This window comes from Delphinus delphis, chromosome 3 (genome assembly GCF_949987515.2).
Source record: "Delphinus delphis chromosome 3, mDelDel1.2, whole genome shotgun sequence".
Lineage (NCBI taxonomy): Eukaryota > Metazoa > Chordata > Mammalia > Artiodactyla > Delphinidae > Delphinus > Delphinus delphis.
The window spans coordinates 49,741,915-49,760,275 of NC_082685.1; the positions used below are offsets into that span (position 1 = coordinate 49,741,915).

Consider the following 18,361-nt stretch of genomic DNA (forward strand, 5'->3'; position numbering starts at 1 on the left):
TAGAGGTGAGGTAACCAAGGCTCAGAAGCTTGAAATAATCTGCTGAAGGTCATAGAAACAGGAGCTGGATGAATTGGAATGTGGCAGAGGTCCCTCTATTCCCAAGTCCAGATCCTTAAACAGTATACCATCCTGGATTCTAGTCCATAGTTTTCCTTCTGAACTCAATATCATTTTTTTCATTTTTAATTAGTTTATTTAATTAATTTATTTTTGGCTATGTTGGGTCTTTGCTGCTGCAGGCAGGCTTTCTCTAGTTGTGGTGAGCAGGGGCTACTCTTCGTTGCAGTGTGCGGGCTTCTCATTGCGGTGGCTTCTCTTGTTCTCTTCTTGAGCACGGGCTCTAGGCACACAGGCTTCAGTAGTTGTGGCACACAGGCTCAATTCTTGTGGCTCACTGGCTCTAGAGCACAGGCTCAGTAGTTGTGGCGCCTGGGCTTAGTTGTTCTGCGGCATGTGGGATCTTCGCGGACCAGGGATCAAACCCATGTCCCCTGCATTGGCAGATGGGTTCTTAACCACTGCACCACCAGGGAAGTTCCTTCATTTTTTTTTTAAAAGGAAGTTCTTTAAATGAACACAAGGCCTTTGATCTTCTCTTACACTTTGATGGCAGGTCCTTTCGAGCCACAACTCTCTAATCACTGCTCAGGTACCAAATCTATTCTACAGAGTCATTCTTTGGCCCATGTATTGCCTTGGAATTTTGTGACTGTATCCTATTAGCAAAGTGATCCCTCACCATTTTGAATTTACTTGCTCTGAAATCTAGAATCAGGAAACTCTAAGAAGGCTTACAGAAGCATAAATACTCTTAAATCTAGATTCTTACCACATGCCCTTCAATTACAGGAAAGTTCTTATTCCATCTCTTTCTTCAGACACAGTTTGAAACATTCTTACATTCACTCACCTAATAATAATTGAGCAGTTTCTATGGGCAAGGCCCTATTTCACACACTCAGGACTCAGCAGTGAATAAAAGAGACACATTCCCTGCCCTCAGAGAGTTTACATTCTAGGGATGAGAAAGAAGATAATACTTAATAATAAATTAATATATTATGTGGTGAAAAAGTACTATGAAGATAAATAAAGCATAGAAGGGGGCTAACAGGTGACAGATGGTATTCTCTTGAATAAGGGTATAAAATAAACTCCCTGAGATCCAGGATATTATTATTATTATTGACATCTGTAGCACAGGGTAAATACTGTGTGAGTATTGTGAGAATGAATGAATAACAGTGAAGAAGAGAGCCCAGTTAGGAGGTTACTGCAGTAGTCCAGGTGATAGCTGCTGGTGGCTGGACACAGAGAGAAGCTCTGTAGATGGAGAGAAGAGATCACAGTGTGTATATATGTAAAAGACAGAACCAATAGTATTTCCTGACAGATGGGATGTGGAGTGCAAACTGGATTGGACTGAAGGAGAGAAGTCAAGGTTTGGATGATGCCAAACCTTTGGTCTGAGCAACTAGAATAAAGTAGCCTTGACTGAGGTATGGGAAGTCTATGGATGTGGTAGGTTTGGTGGCCAAAATTAAATTTCTTTGGGACCGTAAAGTCGCTCAGTGTCTCCCTCTCCCTCTCTCATAGTTTCCTGAGATATCTAAAGCCAAGTACTGCTGTGTATCCAAGGAAAACCATTCAGAGTCATTCTACTGTGGAAAACACCCATGCTGGTTCCACTCCTCACTCTCTTGGCCAGACACAGAGGCATCCTGTGTTGATCACGGCCTTTCTTCTTATTCCTTGAATAAGAAAGGCACCGCCAGGGAAGGCTTTTTTTCTTCAAACTCATCTTAGACACTTGATTTTGATTTAAGAAAGAGAAAGATGATTGAAGGGGATGAAAGAGGGAGAAAATAGTGTTTGTTGTACATTTCTGCTGATGGCAACAGCTTGAACCGATTAGCTGGTTATTATGCATTCCTGTGCATGGCTTTTCACAGCAGTCTGATCCAGAGAAACACATCACAAGTCCTATTCTGCATGGCTTCTTGCATGCAAGCCTGACCTCAAAGAGATTAACCAAGTCTTGTAATTTGAAACAACAGACACACACAAAATCATCAAGTGATCAAAAATATGGTATAAATCTATTTAGTAGAGAGTGTTCTGGATTATAATGACAGTAACAGAAGAGATAATTAGGATGCAAAGAAAGGAAACAAAAACCCAACAAACCCATGAAATTAAAAAAAGGAAGGCAGTGGTATTTCTTTAGGATTGTAAATGTCCCCTACATATTTTTTGCTTTTCCTAAGAACTTGCAAGGTCCCTTCAAATAAAATTGGAGCAGTTAAAACTATGGGAAAGATTCAGAGAGACCTCTGCAGGGTTGCATAGTATGTAGTTAATTCTCTTTTTACTCTGTTCTAAATATAATCCTGCTCATTTGCATGCCAATCCCCAGAATGCTTTGTAATTTCACAACTCTTGGCTAGTGGTCTCAGCACTTAAGCTTTAAGAACAAAGCAAAATGTTTAGGGCGTGCCTCTCGCTTCAGTCCCCCCCCCCCCCCCCCCCCCCCGCCCCCGGGCTTTGCAAAACAGTACAGGGAGGTGACCTTTGCTTTGCATTCATCCTCCAAGAGTATCACAGAAATAAAGTGGAGAATGCTGTGGACTTCTCCTGTGAAGACTGCATTCAGTCTAGTTACCCATGAATAACCAGCCGCTGGATTAACTCACTTGAGAAGGAGTGTTTCAGGGGGGCTTAGTCTGCCGTTTGATTATGTGACCAGGCTGGTTCATTTCAGGTTTATGGAAAGCCCAAGCTGGAGTATTCTGTACCCTCTTTCTGTGGATGCTTTTATAGCTTCTCTATTGCAAAGGAAGCCTTCAAGTTAATGAGGAGATATCCCGAAGTGTGGTCGGTGGCCTGCCTTGGAGAAATGTGAATTAAAGATCTCTGACACAGACCTAGTCATGCTCCGTGATATCTACAGAATTTCTATTTAGGGAGCATTAGGATCCACAGTGGGGTGTGGTGGTCGTGGGAGACTTGTCTTGCGAGGGCTTTATAATTTTTGCATAGCAAGCCATTTTTGTTGTTGCTGTTATCCAAGTGGTATATTTGGGATTATTTTTTTCAGGAGAGCTGAGAAAGCTCCCTCATCCGACCATCCCTCAGCCCCGAGCCACAGTGGCTCCTCCAAACATGCCCCCCTTGGCCTTCTACTTGAAGCGGGTAGCAAAAGGATAAGATATTCCAGCACCGAAAGGTCATGTTTTTGCTCCTCACAGCACATTGATCTCTGTCTATCAGCCCTGCCTAAAGTAAACTCGGCATTGTGAACAGCGCACACCGGATCGCTCACAAAACCCACCGCTGCGCAGTAATGTGCCAGGGCGTTTGGCTTCTCACTACAGGTGTTTTCTACTCTTTACTCACGGAGCAGCGTTAATGCTTTTCCTTCGGTTCTGAGAGCCAGACAGTGGAGTTCCTTTAAAACATTATTTTGAGAATTATTTTTACAATACAGAGAACGGCTGATGGTAGCTGACACGGTGCCCCCTCGCAGCCGTCCGAGAGTGAGGGGTTGCTTCGCATTTTCTGATGCCTATTTTCATGGTCTCGGGATAGCAGCGGCCGGCCAGGCTGCACAAAGTCAGCCCAGTTCTCGGCTTTCTAAGGGGTCGCGGCGGCTGTTTGCACCCAGCGACCAGCAGAGGCGGCGCTCGGCCTCCGCGATAACAAAGGCAGCTGCCGTCGCATCCAGCCCGCGCGGTGGCGAAGGAGAGCGGGTTCCGGGAGGGAAGTCCAGAGCCGTCTCCTTTCTGAAACCAGGGTGGGGAAGGTGGGGAATCGGACCACGGGCAAGTCGGAGGCGTGGGCGCTTTCCCGGGCTGCGGCGGGGCCAGGAGGGCTACGCTGGTGCCTCTCTGCCGCCGACACCAGGGACTGCAGCATCCCCGCCCCGAACAGTCCCTCGCGCCCCCTGGTGGCGGTGGAGCAGGCTGGCTCCGCTGCACTCGCAAGTCACCAGAAAAAAAAAGGAAGAAAAAGTGGGTGAGGCAGATGCAAGGAGGAAAATCAATAGGGATAAGAGAGAAGAGGGAGGAGTCGCGGATCAGCCATTCTTGTCTTACGGGGTCCCAGCTGGCACCGCAAAAGAAAGGAAAAAAAAAAAAAAAAAAAGCCCGGGCGTGAACGCGAGTGGAGGAGGGTGTGTGTGGGGGGGTCGGGGGTGAAAGGGGGACCGGGGAGATTTACTATTGTCTCTGGCAGCCGCCGCGGGAGCCGGGGAGGGGGGCGGAGGCGAGAGGAGGAGGCGGCGGCCGCGGCCAGCGCACCATTCGCTCCACCTGATCTTGGGGCGCTGTGCGCTGAGGAAGGCGCGGGCGAGCAGGAGTAGAAGAAGGAGGCAGGGAGGCAGCTGCTGCAGCCACCGCCGCCACCATGTCCTACCAAGGCAAAAAGAACATCCCGCGGATCACGGTGAGTCGGACGCCCGGACTCCGCCGTGGCTCGCTCGCTCCTGGCCGGCTGCACCGCGGATGGGGGCGGCTTGGATCCCGCCGGCTTCCCTGGGCTGGTACCCGGGGAGGGACTGGGGCCCGGGGCCGGGGCGGGGGGGTGGTGTGTGGAGAGCGGTGGTCAGTCCGGCCGGCGCGGCGGGGCGCCACCCAGACGGAGCGACCCTGGGATTTGGGGAAAACCAAACAAAGAGGAAACCCAAACAGTGGCGTGGAGAACTTTGGATTATTTATCTTCCTTCCCCACCACCCGGTAGTTTCCAAATAACACAGGGGTCTCGGCCCTCCCTGGACCTCCGCGCCGCCTGGGTCGTCAGTGTGTGCTGCCCCAGGCGAGGTATGTTTTTTGTAGAAGGTTCCTTTTGGCGGGGCGGGGTATGGAGAGATGACACCTTTCCCCAGGGGTACTTGGTAGCCCGACCGCGCCCCTCTCTGAGCTCCAGCCCCGTGGCTCCCCGCCCCCACCCCCCTACCCTACCACCCCGCGACGGTGATGGGATGCCTGGACATCCGTCTTCACCTTGGCCACTCCTTGCTTGTATTCACCCCAGTTCATATTTCGGTGCATCATACTCGGACTCGACAGCTAACGTGGCTGTAGTGAGAATGACCAACTTTTTTTTGCCCTTGATGCCTTTACATTTTTCCTGTCATTTCTCCCCCTCATCCCAAGAAAAGGCTGAGTTTTTAGAGCAGATTTTAGTTTGCGGTGGCGGCGCACGCTGTGTGCATGCCGTGTCCAACTGCCATTGTGTGCAAAGCCGAGCCTCCCGCGGCCGGCGGGTGTCAGATGCGCTGGGCGAGCGTCTAGGGCGGGGTGGAGAGGAGATGTGCCATAATCAGGTACAGAAGCCTCATCTTCGCTGGCGTCCAGCAAGCAGCTCTCGCGGCAGAATACCGCTCCCTGCTGCGGGATTCCTCCAGGTTGCGCTGAAATGACGCCTCGAATGGAAGGGACATACGACAGGCTGGAATGGGCATTTTCAAAAAGGGGGCAAGACAAAAACAACAGAACACCCACTGTCATTTGTTAGTTGAGCACGAAGCAGTGCGGTTGTGCTTTGTCTGTAGTGAATGGTGTGTGTGTGTGTGTGTGTGTGTGTGTGTGTGTGTGTGTAGTGGGGGAATGGGTGGCTACTCCATCTTTGCAAGACGAACAAAGGAAGTGATCAGCTGGCCCCTGGGAGGCTCTGCAGCTGCCCTAGGGCACTGCTGTACCTGCTACTGTAGTTCATTTGCCGGGATCCACTAGGTTTTGCTGTGGGCATGAGTGTCTTTGCACTTGCTGGGTTAGGCTTGGAGCAACCTGACTGCAGTGCAGGACCTTCCCCTCTGCAGGCAGGAGGAAGCTGTTCTTGCCTCTAGTGCACTTTATTGTCAAGTGGTTTATTTCTATGGCAGTACCCTACCTTTTTCATGCACCTGAGCTTCACCGGACACAAGCGTGCCCCACCCCTACCTGCTGTCCACTTGCTCCTAGGGAAGCAACACTCCCCAGGGGGATAGAGTTGGGATGGGTAGGGATCCTTTTGCCAGGTAGAGGCGTTGGGTTTAAGCCCATCCTCCTTGACCACTGCCTGATATCACTGACTTCACATTATTGTAAAAGCATAGTGAGTCTTTTATAATACACAGTATTTTCTCAGTGCCAGTTGTCTTTGCAAAGAGCTGTGGATGGTATTATTTTTTTTAAAAGCTGATTGAGACAAAAGCTTAATTTTTATACTTATTCCTCTAACTCAGGAGAGATGAGCCTCAGCTCTCATGCTATGATGTGTGGAAGTTATGTTGCATACATACCACTTGCTTTATATCCAGTGTGCATTTGCCAGTTCTCCTGTTTGGGATAAGCAGAGAACAGATTATATTTTTCTTCCCAGTCTGAAGACTGCAATGGTTCTTCTTATGGATTCAGCCTATGCTGTGGCATTGAGAGCCATGCCCATTCTTCTAGGTATCACTTAAGCCACCTTTAAGGAAAGATACAGAAATTTAGCCCATATGATAACAGCCTTAGAAGCCCCTGTAAGTGTGGCTGGGCCCTAGTCCCAGGGCCAGGTTTGCAGGGGGCTCCCTTTTGTTCCCACTTGAATGGTCTTCCCTGGGGTGCATCCTTCATTTTCAGTGCTGCTTCCATCCTTTCTCTGCGTGTGGGGCGTGGTGCTGCATAGCAGCCTCTGCCTTGAAGCTGAGGCTGTGCCTTCGGCAGCTGTGACGGGAATGGACGGTGGCTGTGAATTTCTTCCAGCCGGCCTGACTTGCATTCATTGTTGAGAGGGGTATGGGCTGGGGAGAGGCAGAGGGACATGGCAGGATGGGAGTGTGGGTCCTTGGGGGCAAGGAATCCATTTGTTGATTTTTCTCATGCTTTGTTTTTGTATTTCCTTGAACAAGAATTCTATTTTAGAACAGAACAGTGTTTTAATTTTTGTACATTTGCAGGTCCATAGATGATTACGGTTATCTGCATACTACCAGGGGTGAGATACCCTTCCTAGGTATAGCTAAAAACATAAAAATACGGACACAGGTCTATCTATACAGAAAATATGATTAAAGATCTAAATAGAACATATGTCTCCTGCTGTCAATTCTAGTCCGTTTTTTAAAATGGTAAGATTATGGAATTTGAGATAAGTTTCCTATCCTCTCTCTATTCCGGTCTGTGAACTGCCCCACCCAGTAGCTGGAATGTCACTGTAATCTGGGGACCGATGGGGGCAGTCTTTCTTGCTGAGTACCTTTGCCTCACAGGCACAATTTGGGGGACACAGTAAGGTTTTGTTTGCTTATCTTCTGCTTTTCCTTCTACCTCTTTTTGCTGCCCTCCTGAGAGCAAAGCCTTCCTACTACCCTGTGTTTATTGGTTTCTCTGTCGCTGGTAGAATTGGCTGGGGCTTTCCCTGGGAGTAGCTCAGGCCTCAGATCTTATTGTTCTCAGGTCACCTACCTGAGTAATCTGCATGTCCTTACCCCAACACTAGCCCTTGCTTCTAAATGGCAGAGACAGCAGTTTGGGTGGCCCAGCCAATCAGAGCAGGGACCTGGTATTGTCATCCACCTCTGTCTCCTCTCACACAGTGCATGGCACATAGATGCCTAGTGATGATTGGTTAAATCAATAAATGAATTAAAAATGGTTCCTACTAAGAACAGCTCACACCTACTGAGTGTTTATTTTGTGTCAAGTATTGTGCCTTATGTGCATTGTTTCATTTAATCCCTCAAATCAACACTGTCTGAGAGGTACTAGAGTTATCTCTATTGTATAGATTCTTTGCTTCTGCCCGGGGTCATAGATATAATAAGTGTTCGAGGCAGGACTCAAGCCTCCACACCTGATGGAAGTTAAAGTGCATGTCCCTCACCACCGCACTGGTCTTGGTGGCTCTGCCCATACCATCACTATTATGTGGTGTTAGTAGGGCAAATGGTTTAGATCCTATAACGTGGTCTCTCTTACTTTTTACATTGAATAAATGTAAACTTGGGGGATGGTAGCTGACCATCTCAATTCTGCAGGTAGAAAGTTTGGCAAGTCATTGTATTCTTCTGAGATAAGCTACAACTTGAAGCTGACTGCAAGAGTGGGTGGAGATCTAACACTTAGGCTCCAGTGCTTTACATGTATTCTCTTAGCAGGGTCTCTGCAAAAGCCCATTTTACAGTTCAGGAAATTGAGACCTAGATCGATGAAGTCAGTTATCCAGAGTTGCACACTGAGGATTTGAGGCAAAGCTGGAAATCCAACACAAGTCTTGTCTGACTTCACAGCCTCAGCTGCTTCCCAGAGGTACCTGCAGTGGAAAATTTGAAAGCTGTGGATAAAGAGCTCCAGAATTCCCCCTAGGAGACAAATCACCGAGAACTGGCTTTTGGCAAATACCAGTTGGAGTTCTGTAAATACTATCTTGCAGCTCATGCATTTCTGCCACACTGAAAGTTGGGGTGTATGTGTGTGATGTTTAGGATTGCTGGAAGACACCATCCTCTGTCCAGAACATGACCTGGAGAGTTTGGTCTTAGGGTATGTAGTCAGGGCGCTGTGATCTCATTTGAAGGGTGTGATTGTGAGCATTGTGGGTGCCATGGGAATTTTTCACTTGGGAGGAGAAGTAAAGGAGCTATGTGAACTGGAGGAAAAACCCAGATCTCTGAACTGGGGGCCTTGAACTAGACTAGAACCTGGGGAAGGGACAGTGCAACTCCTTCCCTGGACCTGTGCCTTCCTTTTGCTTCAGTAGGTGTCACTTTGGATCGGGAGCAGATATTAGGAGATGGAGGTTCAGAGTTTGGGAGACCAAAAGAAGAGGTGTCACCCAAAGCCAGCTTGATCTGTGTAAGGCATCTTGGAAGGGAAATTCCAGAGAAAAGACAGAGGAAAAATATCAAAGACTTAGGAATGGGAAGCATCTTAGATATCTGATCGTAGAAACCTCAGCTCAAGCCCTGCCTGGGGTGTGTGTTTGTTACTTTATTTTTTGAACAGGTCTGTGGTGATTCGCAGCCAGGTTATTCCTCTTGCTCAAACACTAGCAAAATGCCTCAGGTGGATAAAGAGAGCTCTGACTATTAGTAGCTGTGACGGAGCCAGCTGGGCACTTGGGGGAATTCTGGAGGAATAGATTTCCTGAGAGGATTCAAGTCTGTGTAGTAGAACTGTCAGTTTATAAATAAAAATCCTCCCTCATTATCTCACCGGGATGTTGAAAGGCTCAGATGAAGGAGCGACTGTGGACCGTGGTCTCTGAACCCCGAACGTATGCAAGCTAGGAAACTGATTTATTTATAAAATCTTAACTACTTTGGAATGTGGAAATTAATAAAGGAGGACTTGACAAAGGTCTGAAGTAGGAAGAGGCTACTTAGGGGTCAATGTTTTAATACAAGTTTTCTAACCCAAACAAAAATTAACACAGTGTTATATAAAAACTCTGTTTTTTCCTGCTTAGTTATTTTACAGTGTTTCTCAGAATTATGCTTGTTTTTAATTTCTGACACGCTAACGAGGCCATTAGACTACCTTTGGACTTGGATACAGAGACTCTCCCTTAACCTAAAGAAAGGGCATTTTCCTTATTCAGTTGAACTATATTGCTTTTGGTCCTAATCAGCTTCTAGCCTAGACTGACCGCAGATTATGGATACCCTTTCTAGCAGTTTCTTCACAACTCACTGTTGAATGGCTTTTTCTCTGTCCTTTCTCCTTAGTTAGGGAGAAAAAAATGATTTGGAAAAGAACCAAGAAACTCTTCATATCCTAGAGGGCCCTCTCTTCTTTACCCATTGACATATTTCATAGAACTGTTTATGTCTGCTTATTATATTTGAAAAATCACAAAATGTTTACAACAGTTGGAATGCCTCCCTAGGAGGTAAATGTACCTCTCTTTGATTAAATCACTGCTTCTAATCCTAAAGGGACTGGAAATGTAAATATGCCATCACCTCCTGGAATGGATGCTAATCGGAGGACCGGACTGCGCCCTGGCCACACCCTCCTCAAATCAATGCTCTTCTTTACCTTTTCTCCTATTTTCTGTAGCCGGAGGGAAACAAATGAGAAGGACCCTGGACAACCCAGAGAGATAGACTCCTCTGTTTTCAGACCCTTCTACTGTGAAATCTCCCTTTCATCAAATTCAATATGTATCTATTTCAATATATGAAATAGACCAAAAAAATAATTTGGTGGAATAGGGTGAGCCCCTCAACTTGGCCTCTTCTTTGGCCCTAGTCTGTATGTGGAGTCTAGTATAAAAATGACTTCTCTGGGGGAACATTTCTTCTGTTAACTAGATTACAGGGGACTCAGCGCTTGGAGTAAGGATAGTGGAGCTGTTATTTATCACTACCATTTATCGAGAGCCTTAGCGCAAACCACATGGGTCATCTCATTTGACTCATGACAGCTCCTATAGCTATAATGGTTAACCATCATTCTGTGTTCTGGATAGAGGCTCAGAGAGATTAAGTAACTTGACAAAAGTCACACAGCTGCAAAAGTAAGATCCTGGCATTGATTCCTCCAGAGATGAGTTGGTTTCATAGGTAGGAAAGCAGCAATTCCATACTCACAGGTGACTGTCCCCACCCCCTTGCCGTCAGCTAGCCAGACCTGTTAGCTCAAAAAAGGGGGCCAGTGTTCACAGGGTGGAAGGGGTGGGAATGGTCAGGTCAAACCTTATCACATCACCACTGGAACGACTGAGCCCATGTCCTTCTAATAGTGGGTCGTGCATTGCTCTGCCAGCTGTCTGAGTTAGCGTCTGGCTCTTTTCCCCAGGAGCATGTGTGTGTTCAGGGTGGAAATGCAGATGCTGTTTTTCTGCCTTGCATAAGTGCAGATCTGGGCCCAAGGCCCCTTCTCACTCTCTGTCCCTGTCCTCTTCCCAGACATAGAACGAGCCAGGCTCTCTGTTCTCCTTCAGCCAGGCCGAGGAACAGAGGACACACCCAGCACTCTAAGCCAGATGGGGGAGCTCTGCTCGGGAATGGTCCAGGAACGAACGGGAACATCTGGAACTAAAGGGCACAATTCTCTTGGCTAAGTTAGTCCTTTTTCTATGGACGGGCTGGACAGTGAGCTATGAAGGATAAAATGAGATTTTATTTTTTAAGAGAGGGGTTCCTCTGACAGGTAGAGCAGAGGGGCCCTCTTGTTTGATGACACAGGGAAAGGAAGAGCGCCCTGGGTGGAGTGTTGGCACATTGCGGTTCAGGCCTGCCCTTGCCTCTAATTTATGTGTGACTCTGGGCAAACCCCTTATTATCCCTCTCAGATTCTGCATCAGTCAAATGTGGGCATTGAACTAGATAATCCGCGAGTCCCTGCCAGTGCAAATGACCCTGTGAGCCTTTATTTTGTCTTCTATTTTCTCCTGAGATCATGGTCAGCCCTCTGTACTATGTTCCAAACTTGCAGAGAGGAGTTCTGATCCCTCCCCATAAGGGAAGAGAGAGCAGTGAGAAAATGGATGAGGGCAGTAGTTGTTGGCTTAAGCTCGGTGGGACCAGCCAACATCTGTGTTGGATATAAGGGTCTTCGGTTGTTTTTTACCCTGAAAATCCTAGCCTCTTTCTCATTCAGAGAGTAGACTTGGTTAATAGGCTCTGTGCAAGAGAGCAATGGAATAATGATGTTTGATAGGTTTTTTCCTTAGCAGAGCTTTAGTATTAAATGAGTATTATTAAAATAATACCACGATTCATTCGCTGGAACGTACAGTGTCTCTTCTGGATAAGGCTACCATTGATAATGGCACAAAGGCAGCAGTTGCCCCAAATCTAGACTGGTCAAACAAACAAGCAAACCAACAGGGAACAGCTCCGAGTCTATAGATGCTCCGCGAGCTCTTTTCACTTGCTTTTGCCAGTATTTGAAATGCGGTGGCTCCCGTGCAATGGAAATAACTTCCCCCCAAAGGCCAAATGACGCCACGGATGCTCCGTGAGGTAGGGAGGCATTTTTGTTTTGCTGCCACTGAATCTCCGGCACGTAGCCTTTGGCTGGCACATAGTAAGCCCTCTGTAAACATTTGTTGAATGAATGGGTACATTTATTTAACATTTACCTTGCAGGAATAATTGCAAGCGAGAAAATGATCAGATGATCAGAACGTGTATACGTTTGGCTTCTACGTCATCCTGCCTTTCACTGACAACTTTCTAGAATATTCACTTTTAAGAGATAAGGCTTGGCTCTGAGAAACCAGCATGGGATCCCTGGGCGAAGAGAAACATGACAGCGCTTTAGCAGACCAGTCAGAGTTAACTGTAGTCCAGGACCTGACTGGGGCAGATGTGCCAGGGAGTCTGTCCATCGTTTGTACTTCTTCCTTCTCAGGCCTCCACTCCTCTCCTTCTTCCAAATTCTGCATCTGGCCTCATTTTCAGCCTCTTTCAGGGGCCTCCCTGGGTACTTCTTACTTGCAAACAGATTCATCGTTTCTCTTACTGCCAATGATTTAAAAGAGTTAATGGAGACCTTTATGTCCTCTTTCAAATAGAGAAAACTACATGACTGAACCAGGATCTAACAGAGATCTTAACTGATCTTCTGGGCTTTCTGCCTTTACCCAGAAACCACAAGTCATTCCAGTTGTTACCAGCCAGTAGATAGCCTAGTACGCATTTGCACAGCGAACTCCACCTTTCAGAAGGCTTGGCTAAGGCTTGGCTAAGTAGTTCCTTCTCATTTCTCAAGTAGTGTTGGCCATTTTAGAATGGAATGTTTTTGTGCTTGTGTGTGTGTTTTCCCAGAGATTTCCGGTCCCTCATCCTATTGCGTCTGTCAGCTTTCTCTGGGCTTGCAGCTATTCCTGTTATTAGCTTTTATTCTAAAATTCATTTTTGGTTTGAGGGATGGGGACAGTTAAAGCACATTTTACCAAGCTCATTTCTGTCTGTAAACTGTACAGTCGATGGTCTCAATACTCTAAGTGTAATAATACTCACTAGATCTTTTTAAGGGGAGCATCTATAAGGGAAGACAAAGGGGAGAATTAAATATATTCATGGAGCTTAAAAGATTGCATTTAAAGTACTATGTGTATTAAAATGTGTCTTATATAATTAATCATGTATAATAATACCTTTTTTCTATTTTTGATTGAATATTTTATTGACCGCTGTCTCTTTGCCTAGCAATGTGATGCTTGTCGCAGAAGCATCTAAAATAATGATAAGAATTAACATGTATTTATCATTTATTAAGTACTTTTTTCCCCTTATCTCATGCAATCCTGAAAACCACTCAGTTAGGTAGTTGGCTTTCCAACTAGGTCTTCCCATTTTATTGATGAGGAAACTTCGAGAGATCAGGAAATTGGCCTACGATCACACAAGCCTTTCAGTGGTGGAACCAAACTTCATACTGACTCAGAACCACATTCTTAACCCCATTCTACGGTGCTACCTTAAATTCTACCTTCTTTTATCTTCTTGCACCTCTGGGGTCATGAGACATTGGTCCAAATTGGAGTTCGCTTAAGTCCAGGGTTAAGTCCTCCTCCACACCTATTTCCAGTGGGGCATGAGGGTCAGGTTATGGCAGATGGGAAGCACAGCCTATGGGTGCCCTGGTCTGCATGGGGTTGGACTCGGGAGCCCTGCCTGGTTCAAGAAGCTCTCCTGCTTTCCCCTCGGAGCAGCCTTGCTTCCAGGAACGCCAGGAGCAGCTCCACACTGTTGTACTTTCAGAGCCAACTTGCCAGGGAGGTGCCTACCATGCCCAGCACCCAAGGCTATTTGAGTTGAATTAGCAAAAAATACCAGCAAGGGCTTCTTCTTCAGGTGGATTTGAATGCCACTTTCTCATCCTATATCCCACGCTGGCCTCCCCAGCTTTTTGAATAAATCCTAAGCAAGATTCCGCTGAGGTTTTGACTTGATGGGGCTTTGTAAAACTCATGGAATCAGAAGCTCCTTAAAGAATTTTTCAGTCTAGTCTCCCCTTACCCCTTACAGATGAGGAAACTGAAACCCAAGTCCCAATTTGAGACTGACTGAATTAGGGCTTTTTCAACTGTCTGGTTTACTGTAGGATACTGAAATTTACAAAGTGAGTAGGAATTTTTTCCAATTACAAAAAAAAAAAAAAAAACCCAAAACCAAAAAAAACCCACGATGGTTGTAGAAATATTTACCAAAAAAAAAAAAAAACAAAATGAGGACAATAAAAATAGGCTACAGTGAAATCATTCAGTGATAGTCATTGTAAAGTTTGAGTATACCCATCTAAAATTTTTGGGCTTCACTGGTGGCCCAGTGGTTGAGAGTCCGCCTGCCGATGCACGGGACGTGGGTTCGTGCCCCGGTCCGGGAAGATCCCACATGCCGCGGAGCGGCTGGGCCTGTGAGCCGTGGCCGCTGAGCCTGCGCGTCCGGAGCCTGTGCTCCGCACTGGGAGAGGCCACAACAGTGAGAGGCTCGCGTACCGCAAAAAACACAAACAACAAAAATAATTAAAAAATAAAATAAAATTTTTTCTTCCTACGATATATGCTGTTTATTAAAATAGTATGGCATATTGCTCATGCTATTTTATGTCCCGCTTTTCATTCCATAATATATTATGACATCTTTCCATGTTTTAAATATTCTTTCATAGCATAATTTTATTCTCTTTTTAAATTGAAGTATAGTTGATTTACAATGTTGTGTTAATTTTTGCTGTACAGCAAAGTGGTTCAGTTATATATATATATATATTCTTTTTTATATTCTTTTCCATTATGGTTTATCACAGGATATCAAATATAGATCCCTGTGCTATACAATAGGACCTTTTTGTTTATACATCCTACATATAATAATTTGCATCTGCTAATCCCAAACTCATAATCCACCCCTCCCCCACTCCCCCTCTGCTTGGCAAACACAAGTCTGTTCTCTATGTCGGTGAGTCTGTTTCTGTTTTGTAGATAGGTTCATTTGTGTCATATTTTAGATTCCATATATAAGTGATATCATATGGTATTTGTCTTTCTTTCTGACTTATTTCACAAAGTATGGTAATCTCTAAGTCCATCCATATTCCTGCAAATGGCATTATTTCATTCTTTTTTGTATGGCTGAGTAGTATTCCATGGTATATATATACCACATATTCTTTACCCATTCATCTGTCGATGGACATTTAGTTTGTTTCCGTATCTTGTGAATAGCGCTGCAATGAACATTGGGGTGCATGTATCATCTTGAATTGCAGTTTTATCTAGGTATATGCCCAGGAGTGGGATTGCTGGATCACATGGCAACTCTGTTTTTACATATCATAATTTTAAATACATACATATTATCCCAGTGCTTCAGTTAATTCCATTTGGTTTGATTTTTTTGGTTGTTTCCGAGATCTTGGTAGTAACAGCAAAAATGAAATGGTGGGTGTGTTTTCAGTTACTGTTTTTTAGCTGAAGTTAAATTAAAAGCTACCCCAGGATGAGAAGTTGAGTAACGTGCCCACAGTTGCTCAGCTTGTGAGCATCAGACTCTGATTTGAGTCCTAGTATGTTTAATCTTAGTCTTATATTCTTGTCATCACTCCACTTGCTCCAGCAGTTTTGCCATTTTCCAGGGAAAACTCTGCTTTCCGTCTTTGTTTTCTCCTGCTCTCCAATGAGCACATTTGTTCCTTCACCACCACCCTTGCTCGCCTCCCTGTCTTGCTGAGGCTGTTGACATTTGTGGAGGTACACAGTGTCTTAGGACCAAAAGCTGCACAGCTGGAGAGGAAATATGCCCATTCCTTTTCCCCCTCCCTCGCCTTAATGGCTTAACCTGTAAGCTTGGGAGCTGGTTTTAATTTCACATTTTCTGTGTGTATGTGCGTTTGTTTTTAAATTTTTGCCCCCTTAATTCTTTCAAGGAGACCTTTATTTGAAATCATACACTCTTTCCCTCCAAGCCAATCTGTGCCCCATATCTTGATGAGATTACTTTGTTTGGGGATATTGATAAATTCAGAATGGGGTTTCTGGTTTATCCAACTAAGTTGGTTTAAATTATGGCCTTACAGAGAGAAAGGGCTTTAAGCAACCTAAAACATTTTAAACCAATTGAATGTAATCCTCTGCTTCTAGAAAAATTCGTCCTAGGTTTATTCCATAAAGAAGGCATGTTTTTGTTTTGTTTTGTTGTGCTTTGATTCCAGTTATTTCATTGCATGCTCTATCTCAGATTCCTTGCTGTGAGAATCCAACCTAGCTTTGCTCAGTTAAGGGCAGGAAGAGAAATAAGCGATCCATTATTGCAACCCTCTCATTTTAATGATTAAGAAAAAGTGGGCCAAAGAGGGAAGATAATTTGCCAAAGGTCACACAGCAAAATAGTTTTTAAGAACATGAGGCAAAGGACTCATTTCCCTTGCTCTGGCTCAGTGCTTTTCTCACAATTTTTTTTCCCCCCGGGGGGAAAATGTGAGGGGGTGGGTGTTATGGGCAGATTTGTGTCCATTCAAAATTCATGTGTTGAAGTTTTAACCCCCTAGTACCTCAAAATGTGACTGTATTTGGAAATAGGATCTTTAAAAGGGTAATTAAGTTAAATAAAGTCATTAAGAGTGGGTCCCGATCCAGTACGACTGGTGTCTTATGAGAAGAAATTAGGACACAGACACACACAGAAGAGAGACCGTGTGAGGACCCAGGGAGGTGGAGCTGGCCATCTACAAGCCAAGGACAGTGGCCTCAGAAGGAACCAACCCTGCCGACACCTTGACGTTGGAGTTCTAGCCTCCAGAACTGTGAGAAAACAAATTTCTGTTGTTTAAGACAACCAGTCTGGGACAGTTTGTTGTGGCAGCTGCAAACTAATATGGGGGAAAAGTTAAGAACAAAGACATTTAAAATTCAAAACTTCAAACCGGGGAAGTTCTCAATGAATAGAAAAGGGAAACCCAGGTAATTAGTATTTCTAAGAAATAATGCCATGCCAAAGCCCATACTGACTTGATTTTCAATCGTATTTTTATATATGGCATCTCATTTCATGCTTATAACATGCCTAAGGTGTAGTTATTATTAGTTCCACTTTACAGATGAAGAAACTGAGGCTCAGAAATTTAACTTATGTAAAGTTTCGTATTTATTAGCTAAGCGGGTGGTGTTAGGTCCAAATCCATCTCCTTGTCTGACTTTAAAACCCTTACCCACTACACTGAAGTTAACCCAAGCGCTTTAGTAACCATTGTTATCAAGTTGCTTAAAGTTAGGAAGAGAAAAAAATATACTCTGAAGTCTCAGTCACCTGGAATCCACTTAATCGATTGAACAGGAAATATTTGGCCCTTGATTTTAGGGTAAAAATGGAGATCAGGGACATTTTAAAAGATAATCAAGGTATTTGAGGTCTACTGCAGAGCCTTCCCAGTGGCTTATACCTTCACATGTCAAAGTGGACAGCTGCACATAATGAAGAATGAATGTTCATAGCGATGGGCCCCAGGCCCCAAAGAAATGTGACCCATCAGAGGAGAATCGGTTACGTGCGCTGGGTCACATTTGCTAAAGCAGGAAACCAGACCCGTACATCTGTAACATGAGGGGACGTGGAAGCTGTGCCAGAGTTTTACAATTACTTATTTTAGAAGTGTTTTCAACAATAAGACCTGATAAATATGTAATCAATCAAAAAAAAATTAAATGAACTTGAGCTGCTGGTAAAACCGCTTGTTATGATATGGGAAACAGAAGGTGCTTGAAATATTGAATGTGGATGGCTCTCTTGCAGCTGTGCCCTCCCTGTTTTAAGGTTGTGTGGTCTATCATTTCTAAAACATATGGGTTAAACTTACTTGGACTTTATCAGTGAGAAGACACAATCGAGTTAAGAGGTGGCCGGGCTTTGTTTCCAGCAGGTGTTGGGGTTAAGGCCCAGCTCAGCTATATAGCAGCTGTGTAACTTAGTGGGCCCTACCTTTAAAAGAGAATTTTAATCCAGCCACTTCTCACCGTTTTTCATCCCTGCCACCACCCTAGCTGAGCCTCCATCACCTTACTGCAGGAACCCTCCAATGGTCTCAGTGCTTCCACTTTGCCAACCATCAGGTCATTTCTCCATGCATAAGCAGAGTGATCCTTTTAAAATGTAAATCAGATCAAGTCACTCCCCAGCTCAAAAATCGGTTGCACTTGGAATAAAACCCAGACCATGGTGCTCAAGGTTCCACGTGGCCTGGCCCTGACTATCTCCACTGCCCCCAGTGTCTTGGCATCAGCTGTCCTCCCTTCTCACTCTCCCTTGGACCTGATGTGTTTATCTGCAGCTCAGAGCTCTGTCCTTGCTGCACCCTTGGAGTGGGGAGCAGTCTTTTCTAGGAGGCTTTACTTGTAGAACTCAGTTTGGCTGATAGCTTCCTAGATATGCCCTCTTTGAAG

General features: G+C 45.2%; 1 protein-coding gene across 2 annotated transcripts in view; it reads left to right on the plus strand.

Annotated features, from left to right (window-relative positions):
• The window catches only part of DPYSL3 (dihydropyrimidinase like 3), a 112,568-nt gene that overhangs the window by 43,535 nt on the left and 50,672 nt on the right, over positions 1-18,361 (plus strand). Inside the window, exon 1 of one of the 2 annotated variants that reach the window (XM_060008591.1) lies at positions 4,254-4,446. The exons of the other annotated variant lie outside the window; for it this stretch is intronic. Coding sequence (XP_059864574.1) covers positions 4,408-4,446 — 39 coding nt within the window. The 5' untranslated portion in view covers positions 4,254-4,407. Of the gene's footprint in view, positions 1-4,253; positions 4,447-18,361 lie in introns of those variants that run through there. 2 annotated transcript variants of the gene reach the window in all.